The sequence below is a fragment of the Carcharodon carcharias genome, assembly GCF_017639515.1.
Source record: "Carcharodon carcharias isolate sCarCar2 chromosome 29 unlocalized genomic scaffold, sCarCar2.pri SUPER_29_unloc_6, whole genome shotgun sequence".
Classification (NCBI taxonomy): Eukaryota; Metazoa; Chordata; class Chondrichthyes; order Lamniformes; family Lamnidae; genus Carcharodon; species Carcharodon carcharias.
In genome coordinates this window covers 564208-588183 of record NW_024470679.1, presented here as the reverse complement: position 1 = coordinate 588183, position 23976 = coordinate 564208, and the positions used below count along the sequence as shown (strand labels likewise).

At 60.3% G+C, this 23976-nt stretch overlaps 1 protein-coding gene across 1 annotated transcript in view; it reads left to right on the top strand.

Annotated features, from left to right (window-relative positions):
- The window catches only part of LOC121274110 (NF-kappa-B inhibitor zeta-like), an 88120-nt gene extending 65946 nt beyond the window's left edge, over positions 1 to 22174 (top strand). Inside the window, exon 9 of the mRNA XM_041181264.1 lies at positions 21975 to 22174. Within this exon, the coding sequence (XP_041037198.1) occupies positions 21975 to 22174 (200 nt within the window). The remainder of the gene's footprint in view (positions 1 to 21974) is intronic.
- The last annotated feature ends 1802 nt before the right edge of the window (positions 22175 to 23976 follow it).

Sequence of the window (23976 nt, the reverse complement as noted above, 5' to 3'; positions counted from 1 at the left end):
GTCTGTGATTCCCCCACACGGTGATGGGACGCGGGTCTGTGTCTGTGATTCCCCCACACGGTGACGGGTCTGTGTCTGTGATTCCCCCACACGGTGACGGGTCTGTGTCTGTGATTCCCCCACACGGTGACGGGACGTGGGTCTGTGTCTGTGATTCCCCCACACGGTGACGGGACGCGGGTCTGTGTCTGAGATTCCCCACACGGTGACGGGACGTGGGTCTCTGTCTGTGATTCCCCCACACGATGACGGGTCTGTGATTCCCCCACACGGTGACGGGACGCGGGTCTGTGTCTGTGATTCCCCCACAAGGTGACGGGTCTGTGTCTGTGATTCCCCACATGGTGACGGGTCTGTGTCTGTGATTCCCCCACACGGTGACGGGACGTGGGTCTGTGTCTGTGATTCCCCCACACGGTGACGGGACGTGGGTCTGTGTCTGAGATTCCCCACACGGTGACGGGACGTGGGTCTGTGTCTGTGCTTCCCCCACACGGTGACGGGTCTGTGTCTGTGCTTCCCCCACACGATGACGGGTCTGTGATTCCCCCACACGGTGACGGGATGCGGGTCTGTGTCTGTGATTTCCCCACACGGTGACGGGTCTGTGCCTGTGATTCCCCCACACGGTGACAGGACGTGGGTCTGTGATTCCCCCACACGGTGACGGGACGCGGGTCTGTGTCTGTGATTCCCCCACACGGTGACGGGACGTGGGTCTGTGATTCACCCACACGGTGACGGGACGCGGGTCTGTGACTGTGATTCCCCCACACGGTGACGGGTCTGTGTCTGTGATTCCCCCACACGGTGCCGGGACGCGGGTCTGTGTCTCTGATTCCCCCACACGGTGACGGGTCTGTGTCTGTGATTCCCCCACACGGTGATGGGTCTGTGTCTGTGTCTGTGATTCCCCCACACGGTGACGGGACGTGGGTCTGTGTCTGTGATTCCCCCACACGGTGATGGGTCTGTGTCTGTGATTCCCCCACACGGTGACGGGTCTGTGTCTGTGATTCCCCCACACGGTGACGGGACGCGGGTTTGTGTCTGTGATTCCCCCACACGGTGACGGGTTTGTGTCTGTGATTCCCCCACACGGTGACCGTACGTGGGTCTGTGTCTGTGATTCCCCCACACGGTGACGGGACGTGGGTCTGTGTCTGTGATTCCCCCACACGGTGACGGGATGTGGGTCTGTGTCTGTGATTCCCCCACACGGTGATGGGTCTGTGTCTGTGATTCCCCCACACGGTGACGGGTCTGTGTCTGTGATTCCCCCACACGGTGACGGGACGCGGGTTTGTGTCTGTGATTCCCTCACACGGTGACGGGACGTGGGTCTGTGTCTGTGATTCCCCCACACGGTGACGGGACGTGGGTCTGTGTCTGTGATTCCCCCACACGGTGACGGGTCTGTGTCTGTGATTCCCCACACAGTGACGGGACGCGGGTCTGTGTCTGTGATTCCCCCACACGGTGACGGGACGTGGTCTGTGTCTGTGATTCCCCCACAAGGTGACGGGTGTGTGTCTGTGATTCCCCCACACGGTGACAGGACGCGGGTCTGTGTCTGTGATTCCCCCACACGGTGACGGGTCTGTGTCTGTGATTCCACCTCACAGTGACGGGACGCGTGTCTGTGTCTGTGATTCCCCCACACGGTGACGGGTCTGTGAGTGTGATTCCCCCACACGGTGACAGGACGTGGGTCTGTGTCTGTGATTCCCTCACAGGGTGACGGGACGTGGGTTTGTGTCTGTGACTCCCCCACACGGTGACGGGTCTGTGTCTGTGATTCCCCCACACGGTGACGGGACGCGGGTCTGTGTCTGTGATTCCCCCACACGGTGACGGGACGCTGGTCTGTGTCTGTGATTCCCCCACACGGTGACGGGACGTGGGTCTGTGTCTGTGATTCCCCCACACGGTGACGGGACGTGGGTCTGTGTCTGTGATTCCCCCACACGGTGACGGGACGCGGGTCTGTGTCTGTGATTCCCCCACACGGTGACGGGACGCGGGTCTGTGTCTGTGATTCCCCCACACGGTGACGGGTCTGTGTCTGTGTCTGTGATTCCCCCACACGGTGACGGTACGTGGGTCTGTGTCTGTGATTCCCCCACACGGTGACGGGTGTTTGTCTGTGATTCCCCCACACGGTGACGGGACGCGGGTCTGTGTCTGTGATTCCCCCACACGGTGACAGGACGCGGGTCTGTGTCTTTTTTTCCCACACACGGTGACGGGTCTGTGTCTGTGATTCCCCCACACGGTGACTGGACGCGGGTCTGTGTCTGTGATTCCCCCACACGGAGACGGCACGCGTGTCTGTGTCTGCGTTTCCCCCACACGGTGACAGGACATGGGTCTGTGTCTGTGATTCCCCCACACGGAGACGGGACGCGGGTCTGTGTCTGTGATTCCCCCACACGGTGACGGGACGCGGGTCTGTTTCTGTGATTCCCCCTCACGGTGACGGGTCTGTGTCTGTGATTCCCCCACATGGTGACGGGACGCGGGTCTGTGCCTGTGATTCCCCCACACGGTGAAAGGACGTGGGTCTGTGTCTGTGATTCCCCCACACGGTGATGGGTCTGTGTCTGTGATTCCCCCCCACGGTGACGGGTCTGTGCCTGTGATTCCCCCACACGGTGACAGGACGTGGGTCTGTGTCTGTGATTCCCCCGCACGGTGACGGGTCTGTGTCTGTGATTCCCCCACACGGTGACGGGATGTGGGTCTGTGATTCCCCCACACGGTGACAGGACGTGGGTCTGTGTCTGTGATTCCCCCACACGGTGACGAGTCTGTGTCTGTGATTCCCCCACACGGTGACCGGACGCGGGTCTGTGTCTGTGATTCCCCCACACGGTGACGGCTCTGTGTCTGTGATTCCCCCACACGGTGACGAGTCTGTGTCTGTGATTCCCCCACACGGTGACGGTACGCGGGTCTGTGTCTGAGATTCCCCCACACGGTGACGGGACGTGGGTCTGTGTCTGTGATTCACCCACACGGTGACGGGATGCGGGTCTGTGTCTGTGATTCCCCCTCACGGTGACGGGTCTGTGTCTTTGATTCCCCCACACGGTGACGGGACTGTGTCTGTGATTCCCCCACATGGTGACTGGTCTGTGTCTGTGATTCCCCCACACGGTGACAGGACGCGGGTCGGTGATTCCCCCACACGGTGACGGGACGCGGGTCTGTGTCTGTGAATCCCCCACACGGTGACGGGTCTGTGTCTGTGATTCCCCCACACGGTGACGGGTCTGTGTCTGTGATTCCCCCACACGGTGACAGGACGCGGGTAGGTGATTCCCCCACACGGTGACGGGACGCGGGTCTGTGTCAGTGATTCCCCCACACGGTGACGGGACGCGGGTCTGTGTCCGTGATTCCCCCACACGGTGACGGGTCTGTGTCTGTGATTCCCCCACACGGTGACGGGTCTGTGTCTGTGTCTGTGATTCCCCCACACGGTGACGGGTCTGTGTCTGTGTCTGTGATTCCCCCACACGGTGACGGGACGTGGGTCTGTGTCTGTGATTCCCCCACACGGTGATGGGTCTGTGTCTGTGATTCCCCCACACGGTGACGGGTCTGTGTCTGTGATTCCCCCACACGGTGACGGGACGCGGGTTTGTGTCTGTGATTCCCCCACACGGTGACGGGTCTGTGTCTGTGATTCCCCCACACGGAGACCGTACGTGGGTCTGTGTCTGTGATTCCCCCACACGGTGACGGGATGTGGGTCTGTGTCTGTGATTCCCCCACACGGTGATGGGTCTGTGTCTGTGATTCCCCCACAAGGTGACGGGTCTGTGTCTGTGATTCCCCACATGGTGACGGGTCTGTGTCTGTGATTCCCCCACACGGTGACGGGACGTGGGTCTGTGTCTGTGATTCCCCCACACGGTGACGGGACGTGGGTCTGTGTCTGAGATTCCCCACACGGTGACGGGACGTGGGTCTGTGTCTGTGCTTCCCCCACACGGTGACGGGTCTGTGTCTGTGCTTCCCCCACACGATGACGGGTCTGTGATTCCCCCACACGGTGACGGGATGCGGGTCTGTGTCTGTGATTTCCCCACACGGTGACGGGTCTGTGCCTGTGATTCCCCCACACGGTGACAGGACGTGGGTCTGTGATTCCCCCACACGGTGACGGGACGCGGGTCTGTGTCTGTGATTCCCCCACACGGTGACGGGACGTGGGTCTGTGATTCACCCACACGGTGACGGGACGCGGGTCTGTGACTGTGATTCCCCCACACGGTGACGGGTCTGTGTCTGTGATTCCCCCACACGGTGCCGGGACGCGGGTCTGTGTCTCTGATTCCCCCACACGGTGACGGGTCTGTGTCTGTGATTCCCCCACACGGTGATGGGTCTGTGTCTGTGTCTGTGATTCCCCCACACGGTGACGGGACGTGGGTCTGTGTCTGTGATTCCCCCACACGGTGATGGGTCTGTGTCTGTGATTCCCCCACACGGTGACGGGTCTGTGTCTGTGATTCCCCCACACGGTGACGGGACGCGGGTTTGTGTCTGTGATTCCCCCACACGGTGACGGGTTTGTGTCTGTGATTCCCCCACACGGTGACCGTACGTGGGTCTGTGTCTGTGATTCCCCCACACGGTGACGGGACGTGGGTCTGTGTCTGTGATTCCCCCACACGGTGACGGGATGTGGGTCTGTGTCTGTGATTCCCCCACACGGTGATGGGTCTGTGTCTGTGATTCCCCCACACGGTGACGGGTCTGTGTCTGTGATTCCCCCACACGGTGACGGGACGCGGGTTTGTGTCTGTGATTCCCTCACACGGTGACGGGACGTGGGTCTGTGTCTGTGATTCCCCCACACGGTGACGGGACGTGGGTCTGTGTCTGTGATTCCCCCACACGGTGACGGGTCTGTGTCTGTGATTCCCCACACAGTGACGGGACGCGGGTCTGTGTCTGTGATTCCCCCACACGGTGACGGGACGTGGTCTGTGTCTGTGATTCCCCCACAAGGTGACGGGTGTGTGTCTGTGATTCCCCCACACGGTGACAGGACGCGGGTCTGTGTCTGTGATTCCCCCACACGGTGACGGGTCTGTGTCTGTGATTCCACCTCACAGTGACGGGACGCGTGTCTGTGTCTGTGATTCCCCCACACGGTGACGGGTCTGTGAGTGTGATTCCCCCACACGGTGACAGGACGTGGGTCTGTGTCTGTGATTCCCTCACAGGGTGACGGGACGTGGGTTTGTGTCTGTGACTCCCCCACACGGTGACGGGTCTGTGTCTGTGATTCCCCCACACGGTGACGGGACGCGGGTCTGTGTCTGTGATTCCCCCACACGGTGACGGGACGCTGGTCTGTGTCTGTGATTCCCCCACACGGTGACGGGACGTGGGTCTGTGTCTGTGATTCCCCCACACGGTGACGGGACGTGGGTCTGTGTCTGTGATTCCCCCACACGGTGACGGGACGCGGGTCTGTGTCTGTGATTCCCCCACACGGTGACGGGACGCGGGTCTGTGTCTGTGATTCCCCCACACGGTGACGGGTCTGTGTCTGTGTCTGTGATTCCCCCACACGGTGACGGTACGTGGGTCTGTGTCTGTGATTCCCCCACACGGTGACGGGTGTTTGTCTGTGATTCCCCCACACGGTGACGGGACGCGGGTCTGTGTCTGTGATTCCCCCACACGGTGACAGGACGCGGGTCTGTGTCTTTTTTTCCCACACACGGTGACGGGTCTGTGTCTGTGATTCCCCCACACGGTGACTGGACGCGGGTCTGTGTCTGTGATTCCCCCACACGGAGACGGCACGCGGGTCTGTGTCTGCGTTTCCCCCACACGGTGACAGGACATGGGTCTGTGTCTGTGATTCCCCCACACGGAGACGGGACGCGGGTCTGTGTCTGTGATTCCCCCACACGGTGACGGGACGCGGGTCTGTTTCTGTGATTCCCCCTCACGGTGACGGGTCTGTGTCTGTGATTCCCCCACATGGTGACGGGACGCGGGTCTGTGCCTGTGATTCCCCCACACGGTGAAAGGACGTGGGTCTGTGTCTGTGATTCCCCCACACGGTGATGGGTCTGTGTCTGTGATTCCCCCACACGGTGACGGGTCTGTGCCTGTGATTCCCCCACACGGTGACAGGACGTGGGTCTGTGTCTGTGATTCCCCCGCACGGTGACGGGTCTGTGTCTGTGATTCCCCCACACGGTGACGGGATGTGGGTCTGTGATTCCCCCACACGGTGACAGGACGTGGGTCTGTGTCTGTGATTCCCCCACACGGTGACGAGTCTGTGTCTGTGATTCCCCCACACGGTGACCGGACGCGGGTCTGTGTCTGTGATTCCCCCACACGGTGACGGCTCTGTGTCTGTGATTCCCCCACACGGTGACGAGTCTGTGTCTGTGATTCCCCCACACGGTGACGGTACGCGGGTCTGTGTCTGAGATTCCCCCACACGGTGACGGGACGTGGGTCTGTGTCTGTGATTCACCCACACGGTGACGGGATGCGGGTCTGTGTCTGTGATTCCCCCTCACGGTGACGGGTCTGTGTCTTTGATTCCCCCACACGGTGACGGGACTGTGTCTGTGATTCCCCCACATGGTGACTGGTCTGTGTCTGTGATTCCCCCACACGGTGACAGGACGCGGGTCGGTGATTCCCCCACACGGTGACGGGACGCGGGTCTGTGTCTGTGAATCCCCCACACGGTGACGGGTCTGTGTCTGTGATTCCCCCACACGGTGACGGGTCTGTGTCTGTGATTCCCCCACACGGTGACAGGACGCGGGTAGGTGATTCCCCCACACGGTGACGGGACGCGGGTCTGTGTCTGTGATTCCCCCACACGGTGACGGGACGCGGGTCTGTGTCTGTGATTCCCCCACACGGAGACGGGTCTGTGTCTGTGATTCCCCCACACGGTGACGGGTCTGTGTCTGTGTCTGTGATTCCCCCACACGGTGACGGGTCTGTGTCTGTGTCTGTGATTCCCCCACACGGTGACGGGACGTGGGTCTGTGTCTGTGATTCCCCCACACGGTGATGGGTCTGTGTCTGTGATTCCCCCACACGGTGACGGGTCTGTGTCTGTGATTCCCCCACACGGTGACGGGACGCGGGTTTGTGTCTGTGATTCCCCCACACGGTGACGGGTCTGTGTCTGTGATTCCCCCACACGGAGACCGTACGTGGGTCTGTGTCTGTGATTCCCCCACACGGTGACGGGATGTGGGTCTGTGTCTGTGATTCCCCCACACGGTGATGGGTCTGTGTCTGTGATTCCCCCACACGGTGACGGGTCTGTGTCTGTGATTACCCCACACGATGACGGGACGCGGGTTTGTGTCTGTGATTCCCTCACACGGTGACGGGTCTGTGTCTGTGATTCCCCCACACGGTGACGGGTCTGTGTCTGTGATTCCCCCACACGGTGACGGGACGTGGGTCTGTGTCTGTGATTCCCCCACACGGTGACGGGTCTGTGTCTTTGATTCCCCCACACGGTGACAGGACGAGGGTCTGTGTCTGTGATTCCACCTCACGGTGACGGGACGCGGGTCTGTGTCTGTGATTCCCCCACACGGTGACGGGTCTGTGAGTGTGATTCCCCCACACGGTGACAGGACGTGGGTCTGTGTCTGTGATTCCCTCACACGGTGACGGGTCTGTGTCTGTGATTCCCCCACACGGTGACGGGACGTGGGTCTGTGTCTGTGATTCCCCCACACGGTGACGGGACGCTGGTCTGTGTCTGTGATTCCCCCACACGGTGACGGGACGTGGGTCTGTGTCTGTGATTCCCCCACACGGTGACGGGACGTGGGTCTGTGTCTGTGATTCCCGCACACGGTGACGGGTCTGTGTCTGTGATTCCCCCACACGGTGACAGGACGTGGGTCTGTGTATGTGATTCCACCTCACGGTGACGGGACGCGGGTCTGTGTCTGTGATTCCCCCACACGGTGACGGGTCTGTGAGTGTGATTCCCCCACACGGTGACAGGACATGGGTCTGTGTCTGTGATTCCACCTCACGGTGACGGGACGCGGGTCTGTGTCTGTGATTCCCACACACGGTGACGGGTCTGTGTCTGTGATTCCCCCACACGGTGACGGGACGCGGGTCTGTTTCTGTGATTCCCCCACACGGTGACGGGTCTGTGTCTGTGATTCCCCCACACGGTGACGGGTCTGTTCTGTGATTCCCCCACACGGTGACGGGACGCGGGTCTGTGTCTGTAATTCCCCCACACGGTGACGGGTCTGTTCTGTGATTCCCCCACACGGTGACGGGACGTGGGTCTGTGTCTGTGATTCCCCCACACGGTGACGGGACGCGGGTCTGTGTCTGTGATTCCCCCACACGGTGACGGGACACGGGTCTGTGTCTGTGATTCCCCCACACGGTGACGGGGCTGTGTCTGTGTCTGTGATTCCCCCACTCGGTGACGGGTGTGTGTCTGTGATTCCCCCACACGGTGACGGGACGTGGGTCTGTGTTTGTGATTTTCCCACACGGTGACGGGACGCGGGTCTGTGTCTGTGATTCCCCCGCACGGTGACAGGACGCGGGTCTGTGTCTTTTTTTCCCACACACGGTGACCGGTCTGTGTCTGTGATTCCCCCACACGGTGATTGGACGTGGGTCTGTGTCTGTGATTCCCCCACACGGTGACAGGACATGGGTCTGTGTCTGTGATTCCCCCACACGGAGACGGGACGCGGGTCTGTGTCTGTGATTCCCCCACACGGTGACAGGACGCGGGTCTGTTTCTGTGATTCCCCCACACGGTGACGGGTCTGTGTCTGTGATTACCCCTCACGGTGACGATTCTGTGTCTGTGATTTCACCACACGGTGACGGGTCTGTGTCTGTGATTCCCCCACATGGTGACGGGACGCGGGTCTGTGCTTGTGATTCCCCCACACGGTGACAGGACGTGGGTCTGTGTCTGTGATTCCCCCACACGGTGACGGATCTGTGTCTGTGATTCCCCCACACGGTGACGGGACGTGGGTCTGTGTCTGTGATTACCCCACACGGTGACGGTACGTGGGTCTGTGTCTGTGATTCCCCCACACGGTGACGGGTCTGTGTCTGTGATTCCCTCACACGGTGACGGTACGTGGGTCTGTGACTGTGATTCCCCCACACGGTGACGTGTCATGTGTCTGTGATTCCCCCACATGGTGAAGGGACGCGGGTCTGTGTCTGTGATTCCCCCACACGGTGACGGGACGCGGGTCTGTGTCTGTGATTCCCCCACACGGTGACGGGACGTGGGTCTGTGTCTGTGATTCGCCCACACGGTGACGGGTCTCTGTCTGTGATTCCCCCACACGGTGACAGGACGTGGGTCTGTGTCTGTGATTCCACCTCACGGTGACAGGACGCGGGTCTGTGTCTGTGATTCCCTCACACAGTGACGGGTCTGTGTCTGTGATTCCCCCACACGGTGACGGGACGTGGGTCTGTGTCTGTGATTCGCCCACACGGTGACGGGTCTCTGTCTGTGATTCCCCCACACGGTGACAGGACGTGGGTCTGTGTCTGTGATTCCACCTCACGGTGACAGGACGCGGGTCTGTGTCTGTGATTCCCTCACACAGTGACGGGTCTGTGACTGTGATTCCCCCACACGGTGACAGGATGCGGGTCTGTGTCTGTGATTCCCTCACACAGTGACGGGACGCGGGTCTGTGTCTGTGATTCCCCCACACGGTGACGGGTCTGTGTCTGTGATTCCCCCACACGGTGACGGGTCTGTGTCTGTGATTCCCCCACACGGTGACGGGACGCGGGTCTGTGTCTGTGATTCCCTCACACGGTGACGGGACGTGGGTTTGTGTCTGTGATTCCCCCACACGGTGACGGGTCTGTGTCTGTGATTCCCTCACACGGTGACAGGACGTGGGACTGTGTCTGTGATTCCCCCACACGGTGACGGGTCTGTGTCTGTGATTCCCCTACACGGTGACGGGACGCGGGTCGGTGTCTGTGATTCCCCCACACGGTGACGGGACGCGGGTCTGTTTCTGTGATTCCCACACACGTTGACGGGTCTGTGTCTGTGATTCCCCCACACGGTGACGGGTGTGTGTCTGTCATTCCCCCACACGGTGACGGGTCTGTGTCTGTGATTCCCCGACACGGTGACGGGTCTGTGTCTGTGATTCCCCCACACGGTGACGGGTGTGTGTCTGTGATTCCCCCACACGGTGACGGGTCTGTGTCTGTGATTCCCCCACACGGTGACGGGACGTGGGTCTGTCTCTGTGATTCCCCCACACGGTGACGGGACGCGGGTCTGTGTCTGTGATTCCCCCACACGGTGACGGGACGCGGGTCTGTGTCTGTGATTCCCCCACACGGTGACGGGTCTGTGTCTGTGTCTGTGATTCCCCAACACGGTGACGGTACGTGGGTCTGTGTCTGTGATTCCCCCACACGGTGACGGGTGTTTGTCTGTGATTCCCCCACACGGTGACGGGACGCGGGTCTGTGTCTGTGATTCCCCCACACGGTGACAGGACGCGGGTCTGTGTCTTTTTTTCCCACACACGGTGACGGGTCTGTGTCTGTGATTCCCCCACACGGTGACTGGACGTGGGTCTGTTTCTGTGTTTCCCCCACACGGTGACAGGACATGGGTCTGTGTCTGTGATTCCCCCACACGGAGACGGGACGCGGGTCTGTGTCTGTGATTCCCCCACACGGTGACGGGACGCGGGTCTGTTTCTGTGATTCCCCCTCACGGTGACGGGTCTGTGTCTGTGATTCCCCCACACGGTGACGGGACGCGGGTCTGTGTCTGTGATTCCCCCACACTGTGACGGGTCTGTGTCTGTGATTACCCCTCACGGTGAGGATTCTGTGTCTGTGATTTCCCCACACGGTGACGGGTCTGTGTCTGTGATTCCCCCACACGGTGATGGGACGCGGGTCTTTGCCTGTGATTCCCCCACACGGTGACGGGTCTGTGTCTGTGATTCCCCCACACGGTGATGGGTCTGTGTCTGTGATTCCCCCACACGGTGACGGGTCTGTGCCTGTGATTCCCCCACACGGTGACAGGACGTGGGTCTGTGTCTGTGATTCCCCCGCACGGTGACGGGTCTGTGTCTGTGATTCCCCCACACGGTGACGGGATGTGGGTCTGTGATTCCCCCACACGGTGACAGGACGTGGGTCTGTGTCTGTGATTCCCCCACACGGTGACGGGTCTGTGTCTGTGATTCCCCCACACGGTGACCGGACGCGGGTCTGTGTCTGTGATTCCCCCACACGGTGACGGGTCTGTGTCTGTGATTCCCCCACACGGTGACGGTACGCGGGTCTGTGTCTGAGATTCCCCCACACGGTGACGGGACGCTGGTCTGTGTCTGTGATTCCCCCACACGGTGACGGGACGTGGGTCTGTGTCTGTGATTCCCCCACACGGTGACGGGACGTGGGTCTGTGTCTGTGATTCCCGCACACGGTGACGGGTCTGTGTCTGTGATTCCCCCACACGGTGACAGGACATGGGTCTGTGTATGTGATTCCACCTCACGGTGACGGGACGCGGGTCTGTGTCTGTGATTCCCCCACACGGTGACGGGTCTGTGAGTGTGATTCCCCCACACGGTGACAGGACATGGGTCTGTGTCTGTGATTCCACCTCACGGTGACGGGACGCGGGTCTGTGTCTGTGATTCCCACACACGGTGACGGGTCTGTGTCTGTGATTCCCCCACACGGTGACGGGACGCGGGTCGGTGTCTGTGATTCCCCCACACGGTGACGGGACGCGGGTCTGTTTCTGTGATTCCCAAACACGTTGACGGGTCTGTGTCTGTGATTCCGTCACACGGTGACGGGACGCGGGACTGTTTCTGTGATTCCCCCACACGGTGACGGTCTGTGTCTGTGATTCCCCCACACGGTGACGGGACGCGGGTCTGTTTCTGTGATTCCCCCACACGGTGACGGGTCTGTTCTGTGATTCCCCCACACGGTGACGGGACGCGGGTCTGTGTCTGTAATTCCCCCACACGGTGACGGGTCTGTTCTGTGATTCCCCCACACGGTGACGGGACGTGGGTCTGTGTCTGTGATTCCCCCACACGGTGACGGGACGCGGGTCTGTGTCTGTGATTCCCCCACACGGTGACGGGTCTGTGTCTGTGATTCCCCCACATGGTGAAGGGACGCGGGTCTGTGTCTGTGATTCCCCCACACGGTGACGGGACGTGGGTCTGTGTCTGTGATTCCCCCACACGGTGACGGGACGTGGGTCTGTGTCTGTGATTCGCCCACACGGTGACGGGTCTCTGTCTGTGATTCCCCCACACGGTGACAGGACGTGGGTCTGTGTCTGTGATTCCACCTCACGGTGACAGGACGCGGGTCTGTGTCTGTGATTCCCTCACACAGTGACGGGTCTGTGTCTGTGATTCCCCCACACGGTGACGGGACGTGGGTCTGTGTCTGTGATTCCCTCACACGGTGACGGGTCTGTGTCTGTGATTCCCCCACACGGTGACAGGACGTGGGTCTGTGTCTGTGATTCCACCTCACGGTGACAGGACGTGGTTCTGTGTCTGTGATTCCACCTCACGGTGACAGGACGCGGGTCTGTGTCTGTGATTCCCTCACACAGTGACGGGTCTGTGACTGTGATTCCCCCACACGGTGACAGGACGCGGGTCTGTGTCTGTGATTCGCCCACACAGTGACGGGTCTGTGTCTGTGATTCCCCCACACGATGACGGGACGCGGGTCTGTGTCTGTGATTCCCCCACACGGTGACGGGTGTGTGTCTGTGATTCCCCCACACGGTGACGGGTCTGTGTCTGTGATTCCCCCACACGGTGACGGGACGTGGGTCTGTGTCTGTGATTCCCCCACACGGTGACGGGACGCGGGTCTGTGTCTGTGATTCCCCCACACGGTGACGGGACGCGGGTCTGTGTCTGTGATTCCCCCACACGGTGACGGGTCTGTGTCTGTGTCTGTGAATCCCCAACACGGTGACGGTACGTGGGTCTGTGTCTGTGATGCCCCCACACGGTGACGGGTGTTTGTCTGTGATTCCCCCACACGGTGACGGGACGCGGGTCTGTGTCTGTGATTCCCCCACACGGTGACAGGACGCGGGTCTGTGTCTTTTTTTCCCACACACGGTGACGGGTCTGTGTCTGTGATTCCCCCACACGGTGACTGGACGTGGGTCTGTTTCTGTGTTTCCCCCACACGGTGACAGGACATGGGTCTGTGTCTGTGATTCCCCCACACGGAGACGGGACGCGGGTCTGTGTCTGTGATTCCCCCACACGGTGACGGGACGCGGGTCTGTTTCTGTGATTCCCCCTCACGGTGACGGGTCTGTGTCTGTGATTCCCCCACACGGTGACAGGACGCGGGTCTGTTTCTGTGATTCCCCCACACGGTGACGGGTCTGTGTCTGTGATTACCCCTCACGGTGACGATTCTGTGTCTGTGATTTCCCCACACGGTGACGGGTCTGTGTCTGTGATTCCCCCACATGGTGACGGGACGCGGGTCTGTGCCTGTGATTCCCCCACACGGTGAAAGGACGTGGGTCTGTGATTCCCCCACACGGTGACGGGACGTGGGTCTGTGTCTGTGATTCCCCCACACGGTGACGGGTCTGTGCCTGTGATTCCCCCACACGGTGACAGGACGTGGGTCTGTGTCTGTGATTCCCCCGCACGGTGACGGGTCTGTGTCTGTGATTCCCCCACACGGTGACGGGATGTGGGTCTGTGATTCCCCCACACGGTGACAGGAAGTTGGTCTGTGTCTGTGATTCCCCCACACGGTGACGGGTCTGTGTCTGTGATTCCCCCACACGGTGACCGGACGCGGGTCTGTGTCTGTGATTCCCCCACACGGTGACGGGATGCGGGTCTGTGTCTGTGATTCCCCCACACGGTGACGGGTCTGTGTCTATGATTCCCCCACACGGTGACGGGTCTGTGTCTGTGATTCCCCCACACGGTGACAGGACGTGGGTCTGTGCCTGTAATTCCCCCACACCGTGACGGGACGTGGGTCTGTGTCTGTGATTCCCCCACACGGTGATGGGACGTGGGTCTGTGTCTGTGATTCCCCCGCATGGTGACGGGTCTGTGTCTGTGATTCCCCCACACGGTGACGGGACGCGGGTCTGTGTCTGTGATTCCCCCACACGGTGACGGGTCTGTGTCTGTGATTCCCCCACACGGTGACGGGACGCGGGTCTGTCTCTCTGATTCCCCCACACGGTGACAGGTCTGTGTCTGTGATTCCCCCACACGGTGACGGCACGCGGGTCTGTGTCTGTGATTCCCTCACACGGTGACGGGTCTGTGTCTGTGATTCCCCCACACGGTGACAGGATATTGGTCTGTGTCTGTGATTCCCCCACACGGTGACGGAATGTGGGTCTGTGTCTGTGATTCCCCCACATGGTGTCTGGACGCGGGTCTGTGTCTGTGATTCCCCCACACGGTGACGGGACGCGGGTCTGTGTCTGTGATTCCCCCACACGGTGACGGGTGTGTGTCTGTGATTCCCCCACACGGTGACGGGTCTGTGTCTGTGATTCCCCCACACGGTGACGGGACGTGGGTCTGTGTCTGTGATTCCCCCACACGGTGACGGGACGCGGGTCTGTGTCTGTGATTCCCCCAGACGGTGACGGGTCTGTGTCTGTGTCTGTGATTCCCCCACACGGTGATGGTACGTGGGTCTGTGTCTGTGATTCCCCCACAACGTGACGGGTGTTTGTCTGTGATTCCCCCACACGGTGACGGGACGCGGGTCTGTGTCTGTGATTCCCCCACACGGTGACAGGACGCGGGTCTGTGTCTTTTTTTCCCACACACGGTGACGGGTCTGTGTCTGTGATTCCCCCACACGGTGACTGGACGTGGGTCTGTTTCTGTGTTTCCCCCACACGGTGACAGGACATGGGTCTGTGTCTGTGATTCCCCCACACGGTGACGGGTCTGTGTCTGTGATTCCCCCACACGGTGACAGTACGCGGGTCTGTGTCTGTGACTCCCCCACACGGTGACAGGACGCGGGTCTGTTTCTGTGATTCCCCCACACGGTGACGGGTCTGTGTCTGTGATTACCCCTCACGGTGACGATTCTGTGTCTGTGATTTCCCCACACGGTGACGGGTCTGTGTCTGTGATTCCCCCACATGGTGACGGGACGCGGGTCTGTGCCTGTGATTCCCCCACACGGTGAAAGGACGTGGGTCTGTGTCTGTCATTCCCCCACACGGTGATGGGTCTGTGTCTGTGATTCCCCCACACGGTGACGGGTCTGTGCCTGTGATTCCCCCACACGGTGACAGGACGTGGGTCTGTGTCTGTGATTCCCCCGCACGGTGACGGGTCTGTGTCTGTGATTCCCCCACACGGTGACGGGATGTGGGTCTGTGATTCCCCCACACGGTGACAGGACGTGGGTCTGTGTCTGTGATTCCCCCACACGGTGACGAGTCTGTGTCTGTGATTCCCCCACACGGTGACCGGACGCGGGTCTGTGTCTGTGATTCCCCCACACGGTGACGGGTCTGTGTCTGTGATTCCCCCACACTGTGACGGGTCTGTGTCTGTGATTCCCCCACACGGTGACGGTACGTGGGTCTGTGTCTGAGATTCCCCCACACGGTGACGGGACGTGGGTCTGTGTCTGTGATTCACCCACACGGTGACGGGATGCGGGTCTGTGTCTGTGATTCCCCCTCACGGTGACGGGTCTGTGTCTTTGATTCCCCCACACGGTGACGGGTCTGTGTCTGTGATTCTCCGACATGGTGACGGGTCTGTGTCTGTGATTCCCCCACACGGTGACAGGACGCGGGTCGGTGATTCCCCCACACGGTGACGGGACGCGGGTCTGTGTCTGTGATTCCCCCACACGGTGACGGGAAGCGGGTCTGTGTCTGTGATTCCCCCACACGGTGACGGATCTGTGTCTATGATTCCCCCACACGGTGACGGGTCTGTGTCTGTGATTCCCCCACACGGTGACAGGACGTGGGTCTGTGCCTGTAATTCCCCCACACCGTGACGGGACGTGGGTCTGTGTCTGTGATTCCCCCACACGGTGATGGGACGCGGGTCTGTGTCTGTGATTCCCCCACATGGTGACGGGTCTGTGTCTGTGATTCCCCCACACGGTGACGGGACGCGGGTCTGTGTCTGTGATTCCCCCACACGGTGACGGGTCTGTGTCTGTGATTCCCCCACACGGTGACGGGACGCGGGTCTGTCTCTCTGATTCCCCCACACGGTGACAGGTCTGTGTCTGTGATTCCCCCACACGGTGACGGCACGCGGGTCTGTGTCTGTGATTCCCTCACACGGTGACGGGTCTGTGTCTGTGATTCCCCCACACGGTGACAGGATATTGGTCTGTGTCTGTGATTCCCCCACACGGTGACGGAATGTGGGTCTGTGTCTGTGATTCCCCCACATGGTGTCTGGACGCGGGTCTGTGTCTGTGATTCCCCCACACGGTGACGGGACGCTGGTCTGTGTCTGTGATTCCCCCACACGGTGACGGGACGCCGGTCTGTGTCTGTGATTCCCCCACACGGTGACGGGACGCGGGTCTGTGTCTGTGATTCCCCCACACGGTGACGGGTCTGTGTCTGTGATTCCCCCACACGGTGACGGGATGTGGGTGTGTGTCTGTGATTCCCCCACACGGTGACGGGTCTGTGTCTGTGATTCCCCCACTCGGTGACGGGATGTGGGTCTGTGTCTGTGATTCCCCCACACGGTGACGGGTCTGTGTCTGTGATTCCCCCGCACGGTGACGGGTCTGTGTCTGTGATTCCCCCACACGGTGACGGGACGTGGGTCTGTGATTCCCCCACACGGTGACGTGTCTGTGTCTGCGATTCCCCCACACGGTGACGGGACGCGGGTTTGTGTCTGTGATTCCCCCACACGGTGACGGGACGCGGGTCTGTGTCTGTGATTCCCCCACCCGTTGACGGGTCTGTGTCTGCGATTCCCCCACACGGTGACGGGACGCGGGTTTGTGTCTGTGATTCCCCCACACGGTGACGGGACGCGGGTCTGTGTCTGTGATTCCCCCACATGGTGACGGGTCTGTGTCTGTGATTCCCCCACACGGTGACAGGACGCGGGTCGGTGATTCCCCCACACGGTGACGGGACGCGAGTCTGTGTCTGTGATTCCCCCACACGGTGACGGGACGCGGGTCTGTGTCTGTGATTCCCCCACACGGTGACGGATCTGTGTCTGTGATTCCCCCACACGGTGACGGGTCTGTGTCTATGATTCCCCCACACGGTGACGGGTCTGTGTCTGTGATTCCCCCACACGGTGACAGGACGTGGGTCTGTGCCTGTAATTCCCCCACACCGTGACGGGACGTGGGTCTGTGTCTGTGATTCCCCCACACGGTGATGGGACGCGGGTCTGTGTCTGTGATTCCCCCGCATGGTGACGGGTCTGTGTTTGTGATTCCCCCACACGGTGACGGGACGCGGGTCTGTCTCTCTGATTCCCCCACACGGTGACAGTTCTGTGTCTGTGATTCCCCCACACGGTGACGGCACGCGGGTCTGTGTCTGTGATTCCCTCACACGGTGACGGGTCTGTGTCTGTGATTCCCCCACACGGTGACAGGATATTGGTCTGTGTCTGTGATTCCCCCACACGGTGACGGAATGTGGGTCTGTGTCTGTGATTCCCCCACATGGTGTCTGGACGCGGGTCTGTGTCTGTGATTCCCCCACACGGTGACGGGACGCGGGTCTGTGTCTGTGATTCCCCCACACGGTGACGGGACGCCGGTCTGTGTCTGTGATTCCCCCACACGGTGACGGGACGCGGGTCTGTGTCTGTGATTCCCCCAAACGGTGACGGGACGCGGGTCTGTGTCTGTGATTCCCCCACACGGTGACGGGTCTGTGTCTGTGATTCCCCCACACGGTGACGGGTCTGTGTCTGTGATTCCCCCACACGGTGACGGGATGTGGGTGTGTGTCTGTGATTCCCCCACACGGTGACGGGTCTGTGTCTGTGATTCCCCCACTCGGTGACGGGACGTGGGTCTGTGTCTGTGATTCCCCCACACGGTGACGGGTCTGTGTCTGTGATTCCCCCGCACGGTGACGGGTCTGTGTCTGTGATTCCCCCACACGGTGACGGGACGTGGGTCTGTGATTCCCCCACACGGTGACGGGTCTGTGTCTGCGATTCCCCCACATGGTGACGGGACGCGGGTTTGTGTCTGTGATTCCCCCACATGGTGACGGGTCTGTGATTCCCCCACACGGTGACAGGACGCGGGTCTGTGTCTGTGATTCCCCCACATGGTGACGGGTCTGTGGTTCCCCCACACGGTGACAGGACGCGGGTCTGTGTCTGTGATTCCCCCACATGGTGACGGGTCTGTGATTCCCCCACACGGTGACGGGATGCGGGTCTGTGTCTGTGATTACCCCACACGGTGACGGGACGTGGTTCTGTGTCTGTGATTCCCCCACACGGTGACGGGTCTGTGATTCCCCCACACGGTGACGGGACGCAGGTCTGTGTCTGTGATTCCCCCACATGGTGACGTTTCTGTGTCTGTGATTCCCCTACACGGTGACGGGACGCGGGTCTGTGTCTGTGATTCCCCCACACGGTGACGGGTCTGTGTCTGTGATTCCCCCACACGGTGACAGGACGTGGGTCTGTGCCTGTAATTCCCCCACACCGTGACGGGACGTGGGTCTGTGTCTGTGATTCCCCCACACGGTGATGGGACGCGGGTCTGTGTCTGTGATTCCCCCGCACGTTGACGGGTCTGTGTCTGTGATTCCCCCACATGGTGACGGGACGCGGGTCTGTGTCTGTGATTCCCCCACACGGTGACGGGTCTGTGTCTGTGATTCCCCCACACGGTGACGGGATGCGGGTCTGTGTCTGTGATTCCCCCCACATGGTGACAGGATATTGGTCTGTGTCTGTGATTCCCCCACACGGTGACGGAATGTGGGTCTGTGTCTGTGATTCCCCCACACGGCGACGGGACGCGGGTCTGTGTCTGTGATTCCCCCACACGGTGACGGGACGCGGGTCTGTGTCTGTGATTCCCCCACACGGTGACGGGACGCGGGTCTGTGTCTGTGATTCCCCCACACGGTGACGGGTCTGTGTCTGTGATTCCCCCACACGGTGACGGGACGTGGGTCTGTGTCTGTGATTCCCCCACACGGTGACGGGACGCGGGTCTGTGTCTGTGATTCCCCCACACGGTGACGGGTCTGTGTCTGTGATTCCCCCACACGGTGACGGGACGTGGGTCTGTGTCTGTGATTCCCCCACACGGTGACGGGTCTGTGTCTGTCATTCCCCCACACGGTGACGGGTCTGTGTCTGTGATTCCCTCACACGGTGACGGGTCTGTGTCTGTGATTCCCCCACACGGTGACAGGATATTGGTCTGTGTCTGTGATTCCCCCACACGGTGACGGAATGTGGGTCTGTGTCTGTGATTCCCCCACATGGTGTCTGGACGCGGTTCTGTGTCTGTGATTCCCCCACACGGTGACGGGACGCGGGTCTGTGTCTGTGATTCCCCCACACGGTGACGGGACGCGGGTCTGTGTCTGTGATTCCCCCACACGGTGACGGGACGCGGGTCTGTGTCTGTGATTCCCCCACACGGTGACGGGACGCGGGTCTGTGTCTGTGATTCCCCCACACGGTGACGGGTCTGTGTCTGTGATTCCCCCACACGGTGACGGGTCTGTGTCTGTGATTCCCCCACACGGTGACGGGATGTGGGTGTGTGTCTGTGATTCCCCCACACGGTGACGGGTCTGTGTCTGTGATTCCCCCACTCGGTGACGGGACGTGGGTCTGTGTCTGTGATTCCCCCACACGGTGACGGGTCTGTGTCTGTGATTCCCCCGCACGGTGACGGGTCTGTGTCTGTGATTCCCCCACACGGTGACGGGACGTGGGTCTGTGATTCCCCCACACGGTGACGGGTCTGTGTCTGCGATTCCCCCACACGGTGACGGGACGCGGGTTTGTGTCTGTGATTCCCCCACATGGTGACGGGTCTGTGATTCCCCCACACGGTGACAGGACGCGGGTCTGTGTCTGTGATTCCCCCACATGGTGACGGGTCTGTGGTTCCCCCACACGGTGACAGGACGCGGGTCTGTGTCTGTGATTCCCCCACATGGTGACGGGTCTGTGATTCCCCCACACGGTGACGGGATGCGGGTCTGTGTCTGTGATTACCCCACACGGTGACGGGACGTGGTTCTGTGTCTGTGATTCCCCCACACGGTGACGGGACGCGGGTCTGTGTCTGTGATTCCCCCACACGGTGACGGGTCTGTGTCTGTGATTCCCCCACACGGTGACGGGACGTGGGTCTGTGTCTGTGATTCCCCCACACGGTGACGGGTCTGTGTCTGTGATTCCCCCACACGGTGACGGGTCTGTGTCTGTGATTCCCCCACACGGTGACGGGACGCAGGTCTGTGTCTGTGATTCCCCCACATGGTGACGTTTCTGTGTCTGTGATTCCCCTACACGGTGACGGGACGCGGGTCTGTGTCTGTGATTCCCCCACACGGTGACGGGTCTGTGTCTGTGATTCCCCCACACGGTGACAGGACGTGGGTCTGTGCCTGTAATTCCCCCACACCGTGACGGGACGTGGGTCTGTGTCTGTGATTCCCCCACACGGTGATGGGACGCGGGTCTGTGTCTGTGATTCCCCCGCACGTTGACGGGTCTGTGTCTGTGATTCCCCCACACGGTGACGGGACGCGGGTCTGTGTCTGTGATTCCCCCACACGGTGACGGGTCTGTGTCTGTGATTCCCCCACACGGTGACGGGATGCGGGTCTGTGTCTGTGATTCCCCCCACATGGTGACAGGATATTGGTCTGTGTCTGTGATTCCCCCACACGGTGACGGAATGTGGGTCTGTGTCTGTGATTCCCCCACACGGCGACGGGACGCGGGTCTGTGTCTGTGATTCCCCCACACGGTGACGGGACGCGGGTCTGTGTCTGTGATTCCCCCACACGGTGACGGGACGCGGGTCTGAGTCTGTGATTCCCCCACACGGTGACGGGTCTGTGTCTGTGATTCCCCCATACGGTGACGGGACGTGGGTCTGTGTCTGTGATTCCCCCACACGGTGACGGGACGCGGGTCTGTGTCTGTGATTCCCCCACACGGTGACGGGTCTGTGTCTGTGATTCCCCCACACGGTGACGGGACGTGGGTCTGTGTCTGTGATTCCCCCACACGGTGACGGGTCTGTGTCTGTCATTCCCCCACACGGTGACGGGTCTGTGTCTGTGATTCCCCCACACGGTGACGGGACGTGGGTCTGTGTCTGTGATTCCCCCGCACGGTGACGGGTCTGTGTCTGTGATTCCCCCACACGGTGACGTGACGCGGGTCTGTGTCTGTGATTCCCCCACACGGTGACGGGACGCGGGTCTGTGATTCCCCCACACGGTGACTGGTCTGTGTCTGTGATTCCCCCACACGGTGACTGGTCTGTGTCTGTGATTCCCCCACACGGTGACGGGTCTGTGTCTGTGATTCCCCCACACGGTGACGGGACACGGGTCTGTGTCTGTGATTCCCCCACACGGTGACGGGTCTGTGTCTGTGATTCCCCCACACGGTGACGGGACGCGGGTCTGTGTCTGTGATTCCCCCACACGGTGACGGGTCGTGGGTCTGTGTCTGTGATTCCCCCACACGGTGACGGGACGCGGGTCTGTGTCTGTGATTCCCCCACACGGTGACGGGACGCGTGTCTGTGTCTGTGATTCCCCCACACGGTGACGGGACACGGGTCTGTCTGTGTGACTGTAATCACTGAGTTTGGAGAATGAGGAGGTGTTTACTGATCAATCCTCTTGCCCCCACCCCCAGGTCTAACTGCCCTTCATTGTGCTGTGAAGTCACACAATAGCACCATGAGGAAGCTGAGTGAGATGCAGACCAGGACAGGCGAGTTTTTGGCAGAGTTACAGGCTTACTCACAGGACAAGCTGCAGTGTATAACCCTGCTGCTCAGTTTGGGAGCATCAATCTTCACCCAGGTAACTGCACAGCGTGGGGTAAGAGATTAAAACTGGCCCCAGGACACCTACAAATATAGCAAGAGGAGGAGGCCACTCGGCCCCTCAAGACAGTTCCCCCATTCATTATGATCATGGCTGACCCTCTATCTCAACCCCATACTCCCGCTCTCTCCCCAGACCTCTCGATGCCCCTAACATCCAAAAATTTATCCATTTCTTCCTGGAATACACTCAGTGTCCCGTCCTCCACAGCCTCCGTGGGAGAGAATTCCACAGGTTGACCACCCTCTGGGTGAAGAAATGTTCCCTCATCTCAGTCCTAAATGGCCTGCCCTGTATCCTGAGACTGTGGCCCCTGGTTCTGGACTCCCCCGACCAGGGGAAACACCCCCCCTGTATCCAATCTGTCTGGCCCTGTTAGAATTTTATACGTTTCAATCAGATCCCCTCTCATTCTCCTAAACTCTAGTGAATACAGGTCCAGTCGAACCAATCTCTCCTCATACGACAGTCCTGTCATCCCCAGTATCAGCCTAGTGAACCTTCACTGCTCTCCCTCTATGGCAAGTAGACCCTTTCGTAGGTAGAGAGACCAAACCTCCACGCAATACTCCAGGTGTGGTCTCACTGTATAACTGCAGTGAGACATCGCTCCTTCTGAACTCAAATCCTCTTGCAATAAAGGCTAACACACCATTTGCCTTCCTAACTGTTTGCTGCACCTACCTGTTTACTTTCAGTGACTGGTGTACAAGGGCACCCAGGTCCCTTTGTACACCCACATTACCCAATATATCACCAGCTAAATAAATACACCATGCAGCACTCGCCCTGTACCCACTCCAACACTGAAATAAATAGTCCTTCAAAGCAAAGGAAGTTACAGTTTAATATCTCAACGGATCGGCGTGAAATCCATAGTGCGGCGCTCCCTCAGTACTGACCCTCTGACAGTGCAGCGCTCCCTCAGTACTGACCCTCCGACAGCGCGGCACTCCCTCAGTACTGACCCTCTGACAGTGCAGCACTCCCTCAGTACTGACCCTCTGACAGTGCAGCACTCCCTCAGTACTGACACTCTGACAGTGCAGCACTCCCTCAGTACTGACCCTCTGACAGTGCAGCACTCCCTCAGTACTGACCCTCCGACAGTGCGGCACTCCCTCAGTACTGACCCTCTGACAGTGCAGCACTCCCTCAGTACTGACCCTCTGACAGTACAGCACTCCCTCAGTACTGACCCTCCGACAGTGCAGCACTCCCTCAGTACTGACCCTCCGACAGTGCAGCACTCCCTCAGTACTGACCCTCTGACAGTGCGGCACTCCCTCAATACTGACCCTCTGACAGTGCAGCACTCCCTCAGGACTGACCCTCTGACAGTGCAGCACTCCCTCAGTACTGACCCTCAGACAGTGCAGCACTCCCTCAGTACTGACCCTCTGACAGTGCAGCACTCCCTCAGCACTGACTCTCTGACAGTGCAGCACTCCCTCAGTACTGACCCTCTGACAGTGCAGCACTCCCTCAGTACTGACCCTCTGACAGTGCAGCACTCCCTCAGTACTGACCCTCTGACAGTGCAGCACTCCCTCAGTACTGACCCTCCGACAGTGCGGCACTCCCTCAGTACTGACCCTCTGACAGTTCAGCACTCCCTCAGTACTGACCCTCTGACAGTGCAGCACTCCCTCAGTACTGACCCTCTGACAGTGCAGCACTCCCTCAGTACTGACCCTCCGACAGTGCGGCACTCCCTCAGTACTGACCCTCCGACAGTGTGGCACTCACTCAGTACTGACCCTCTGACAGTGCAGCACTCACTCAGTACTGATGCCCCTTTGCCTTTC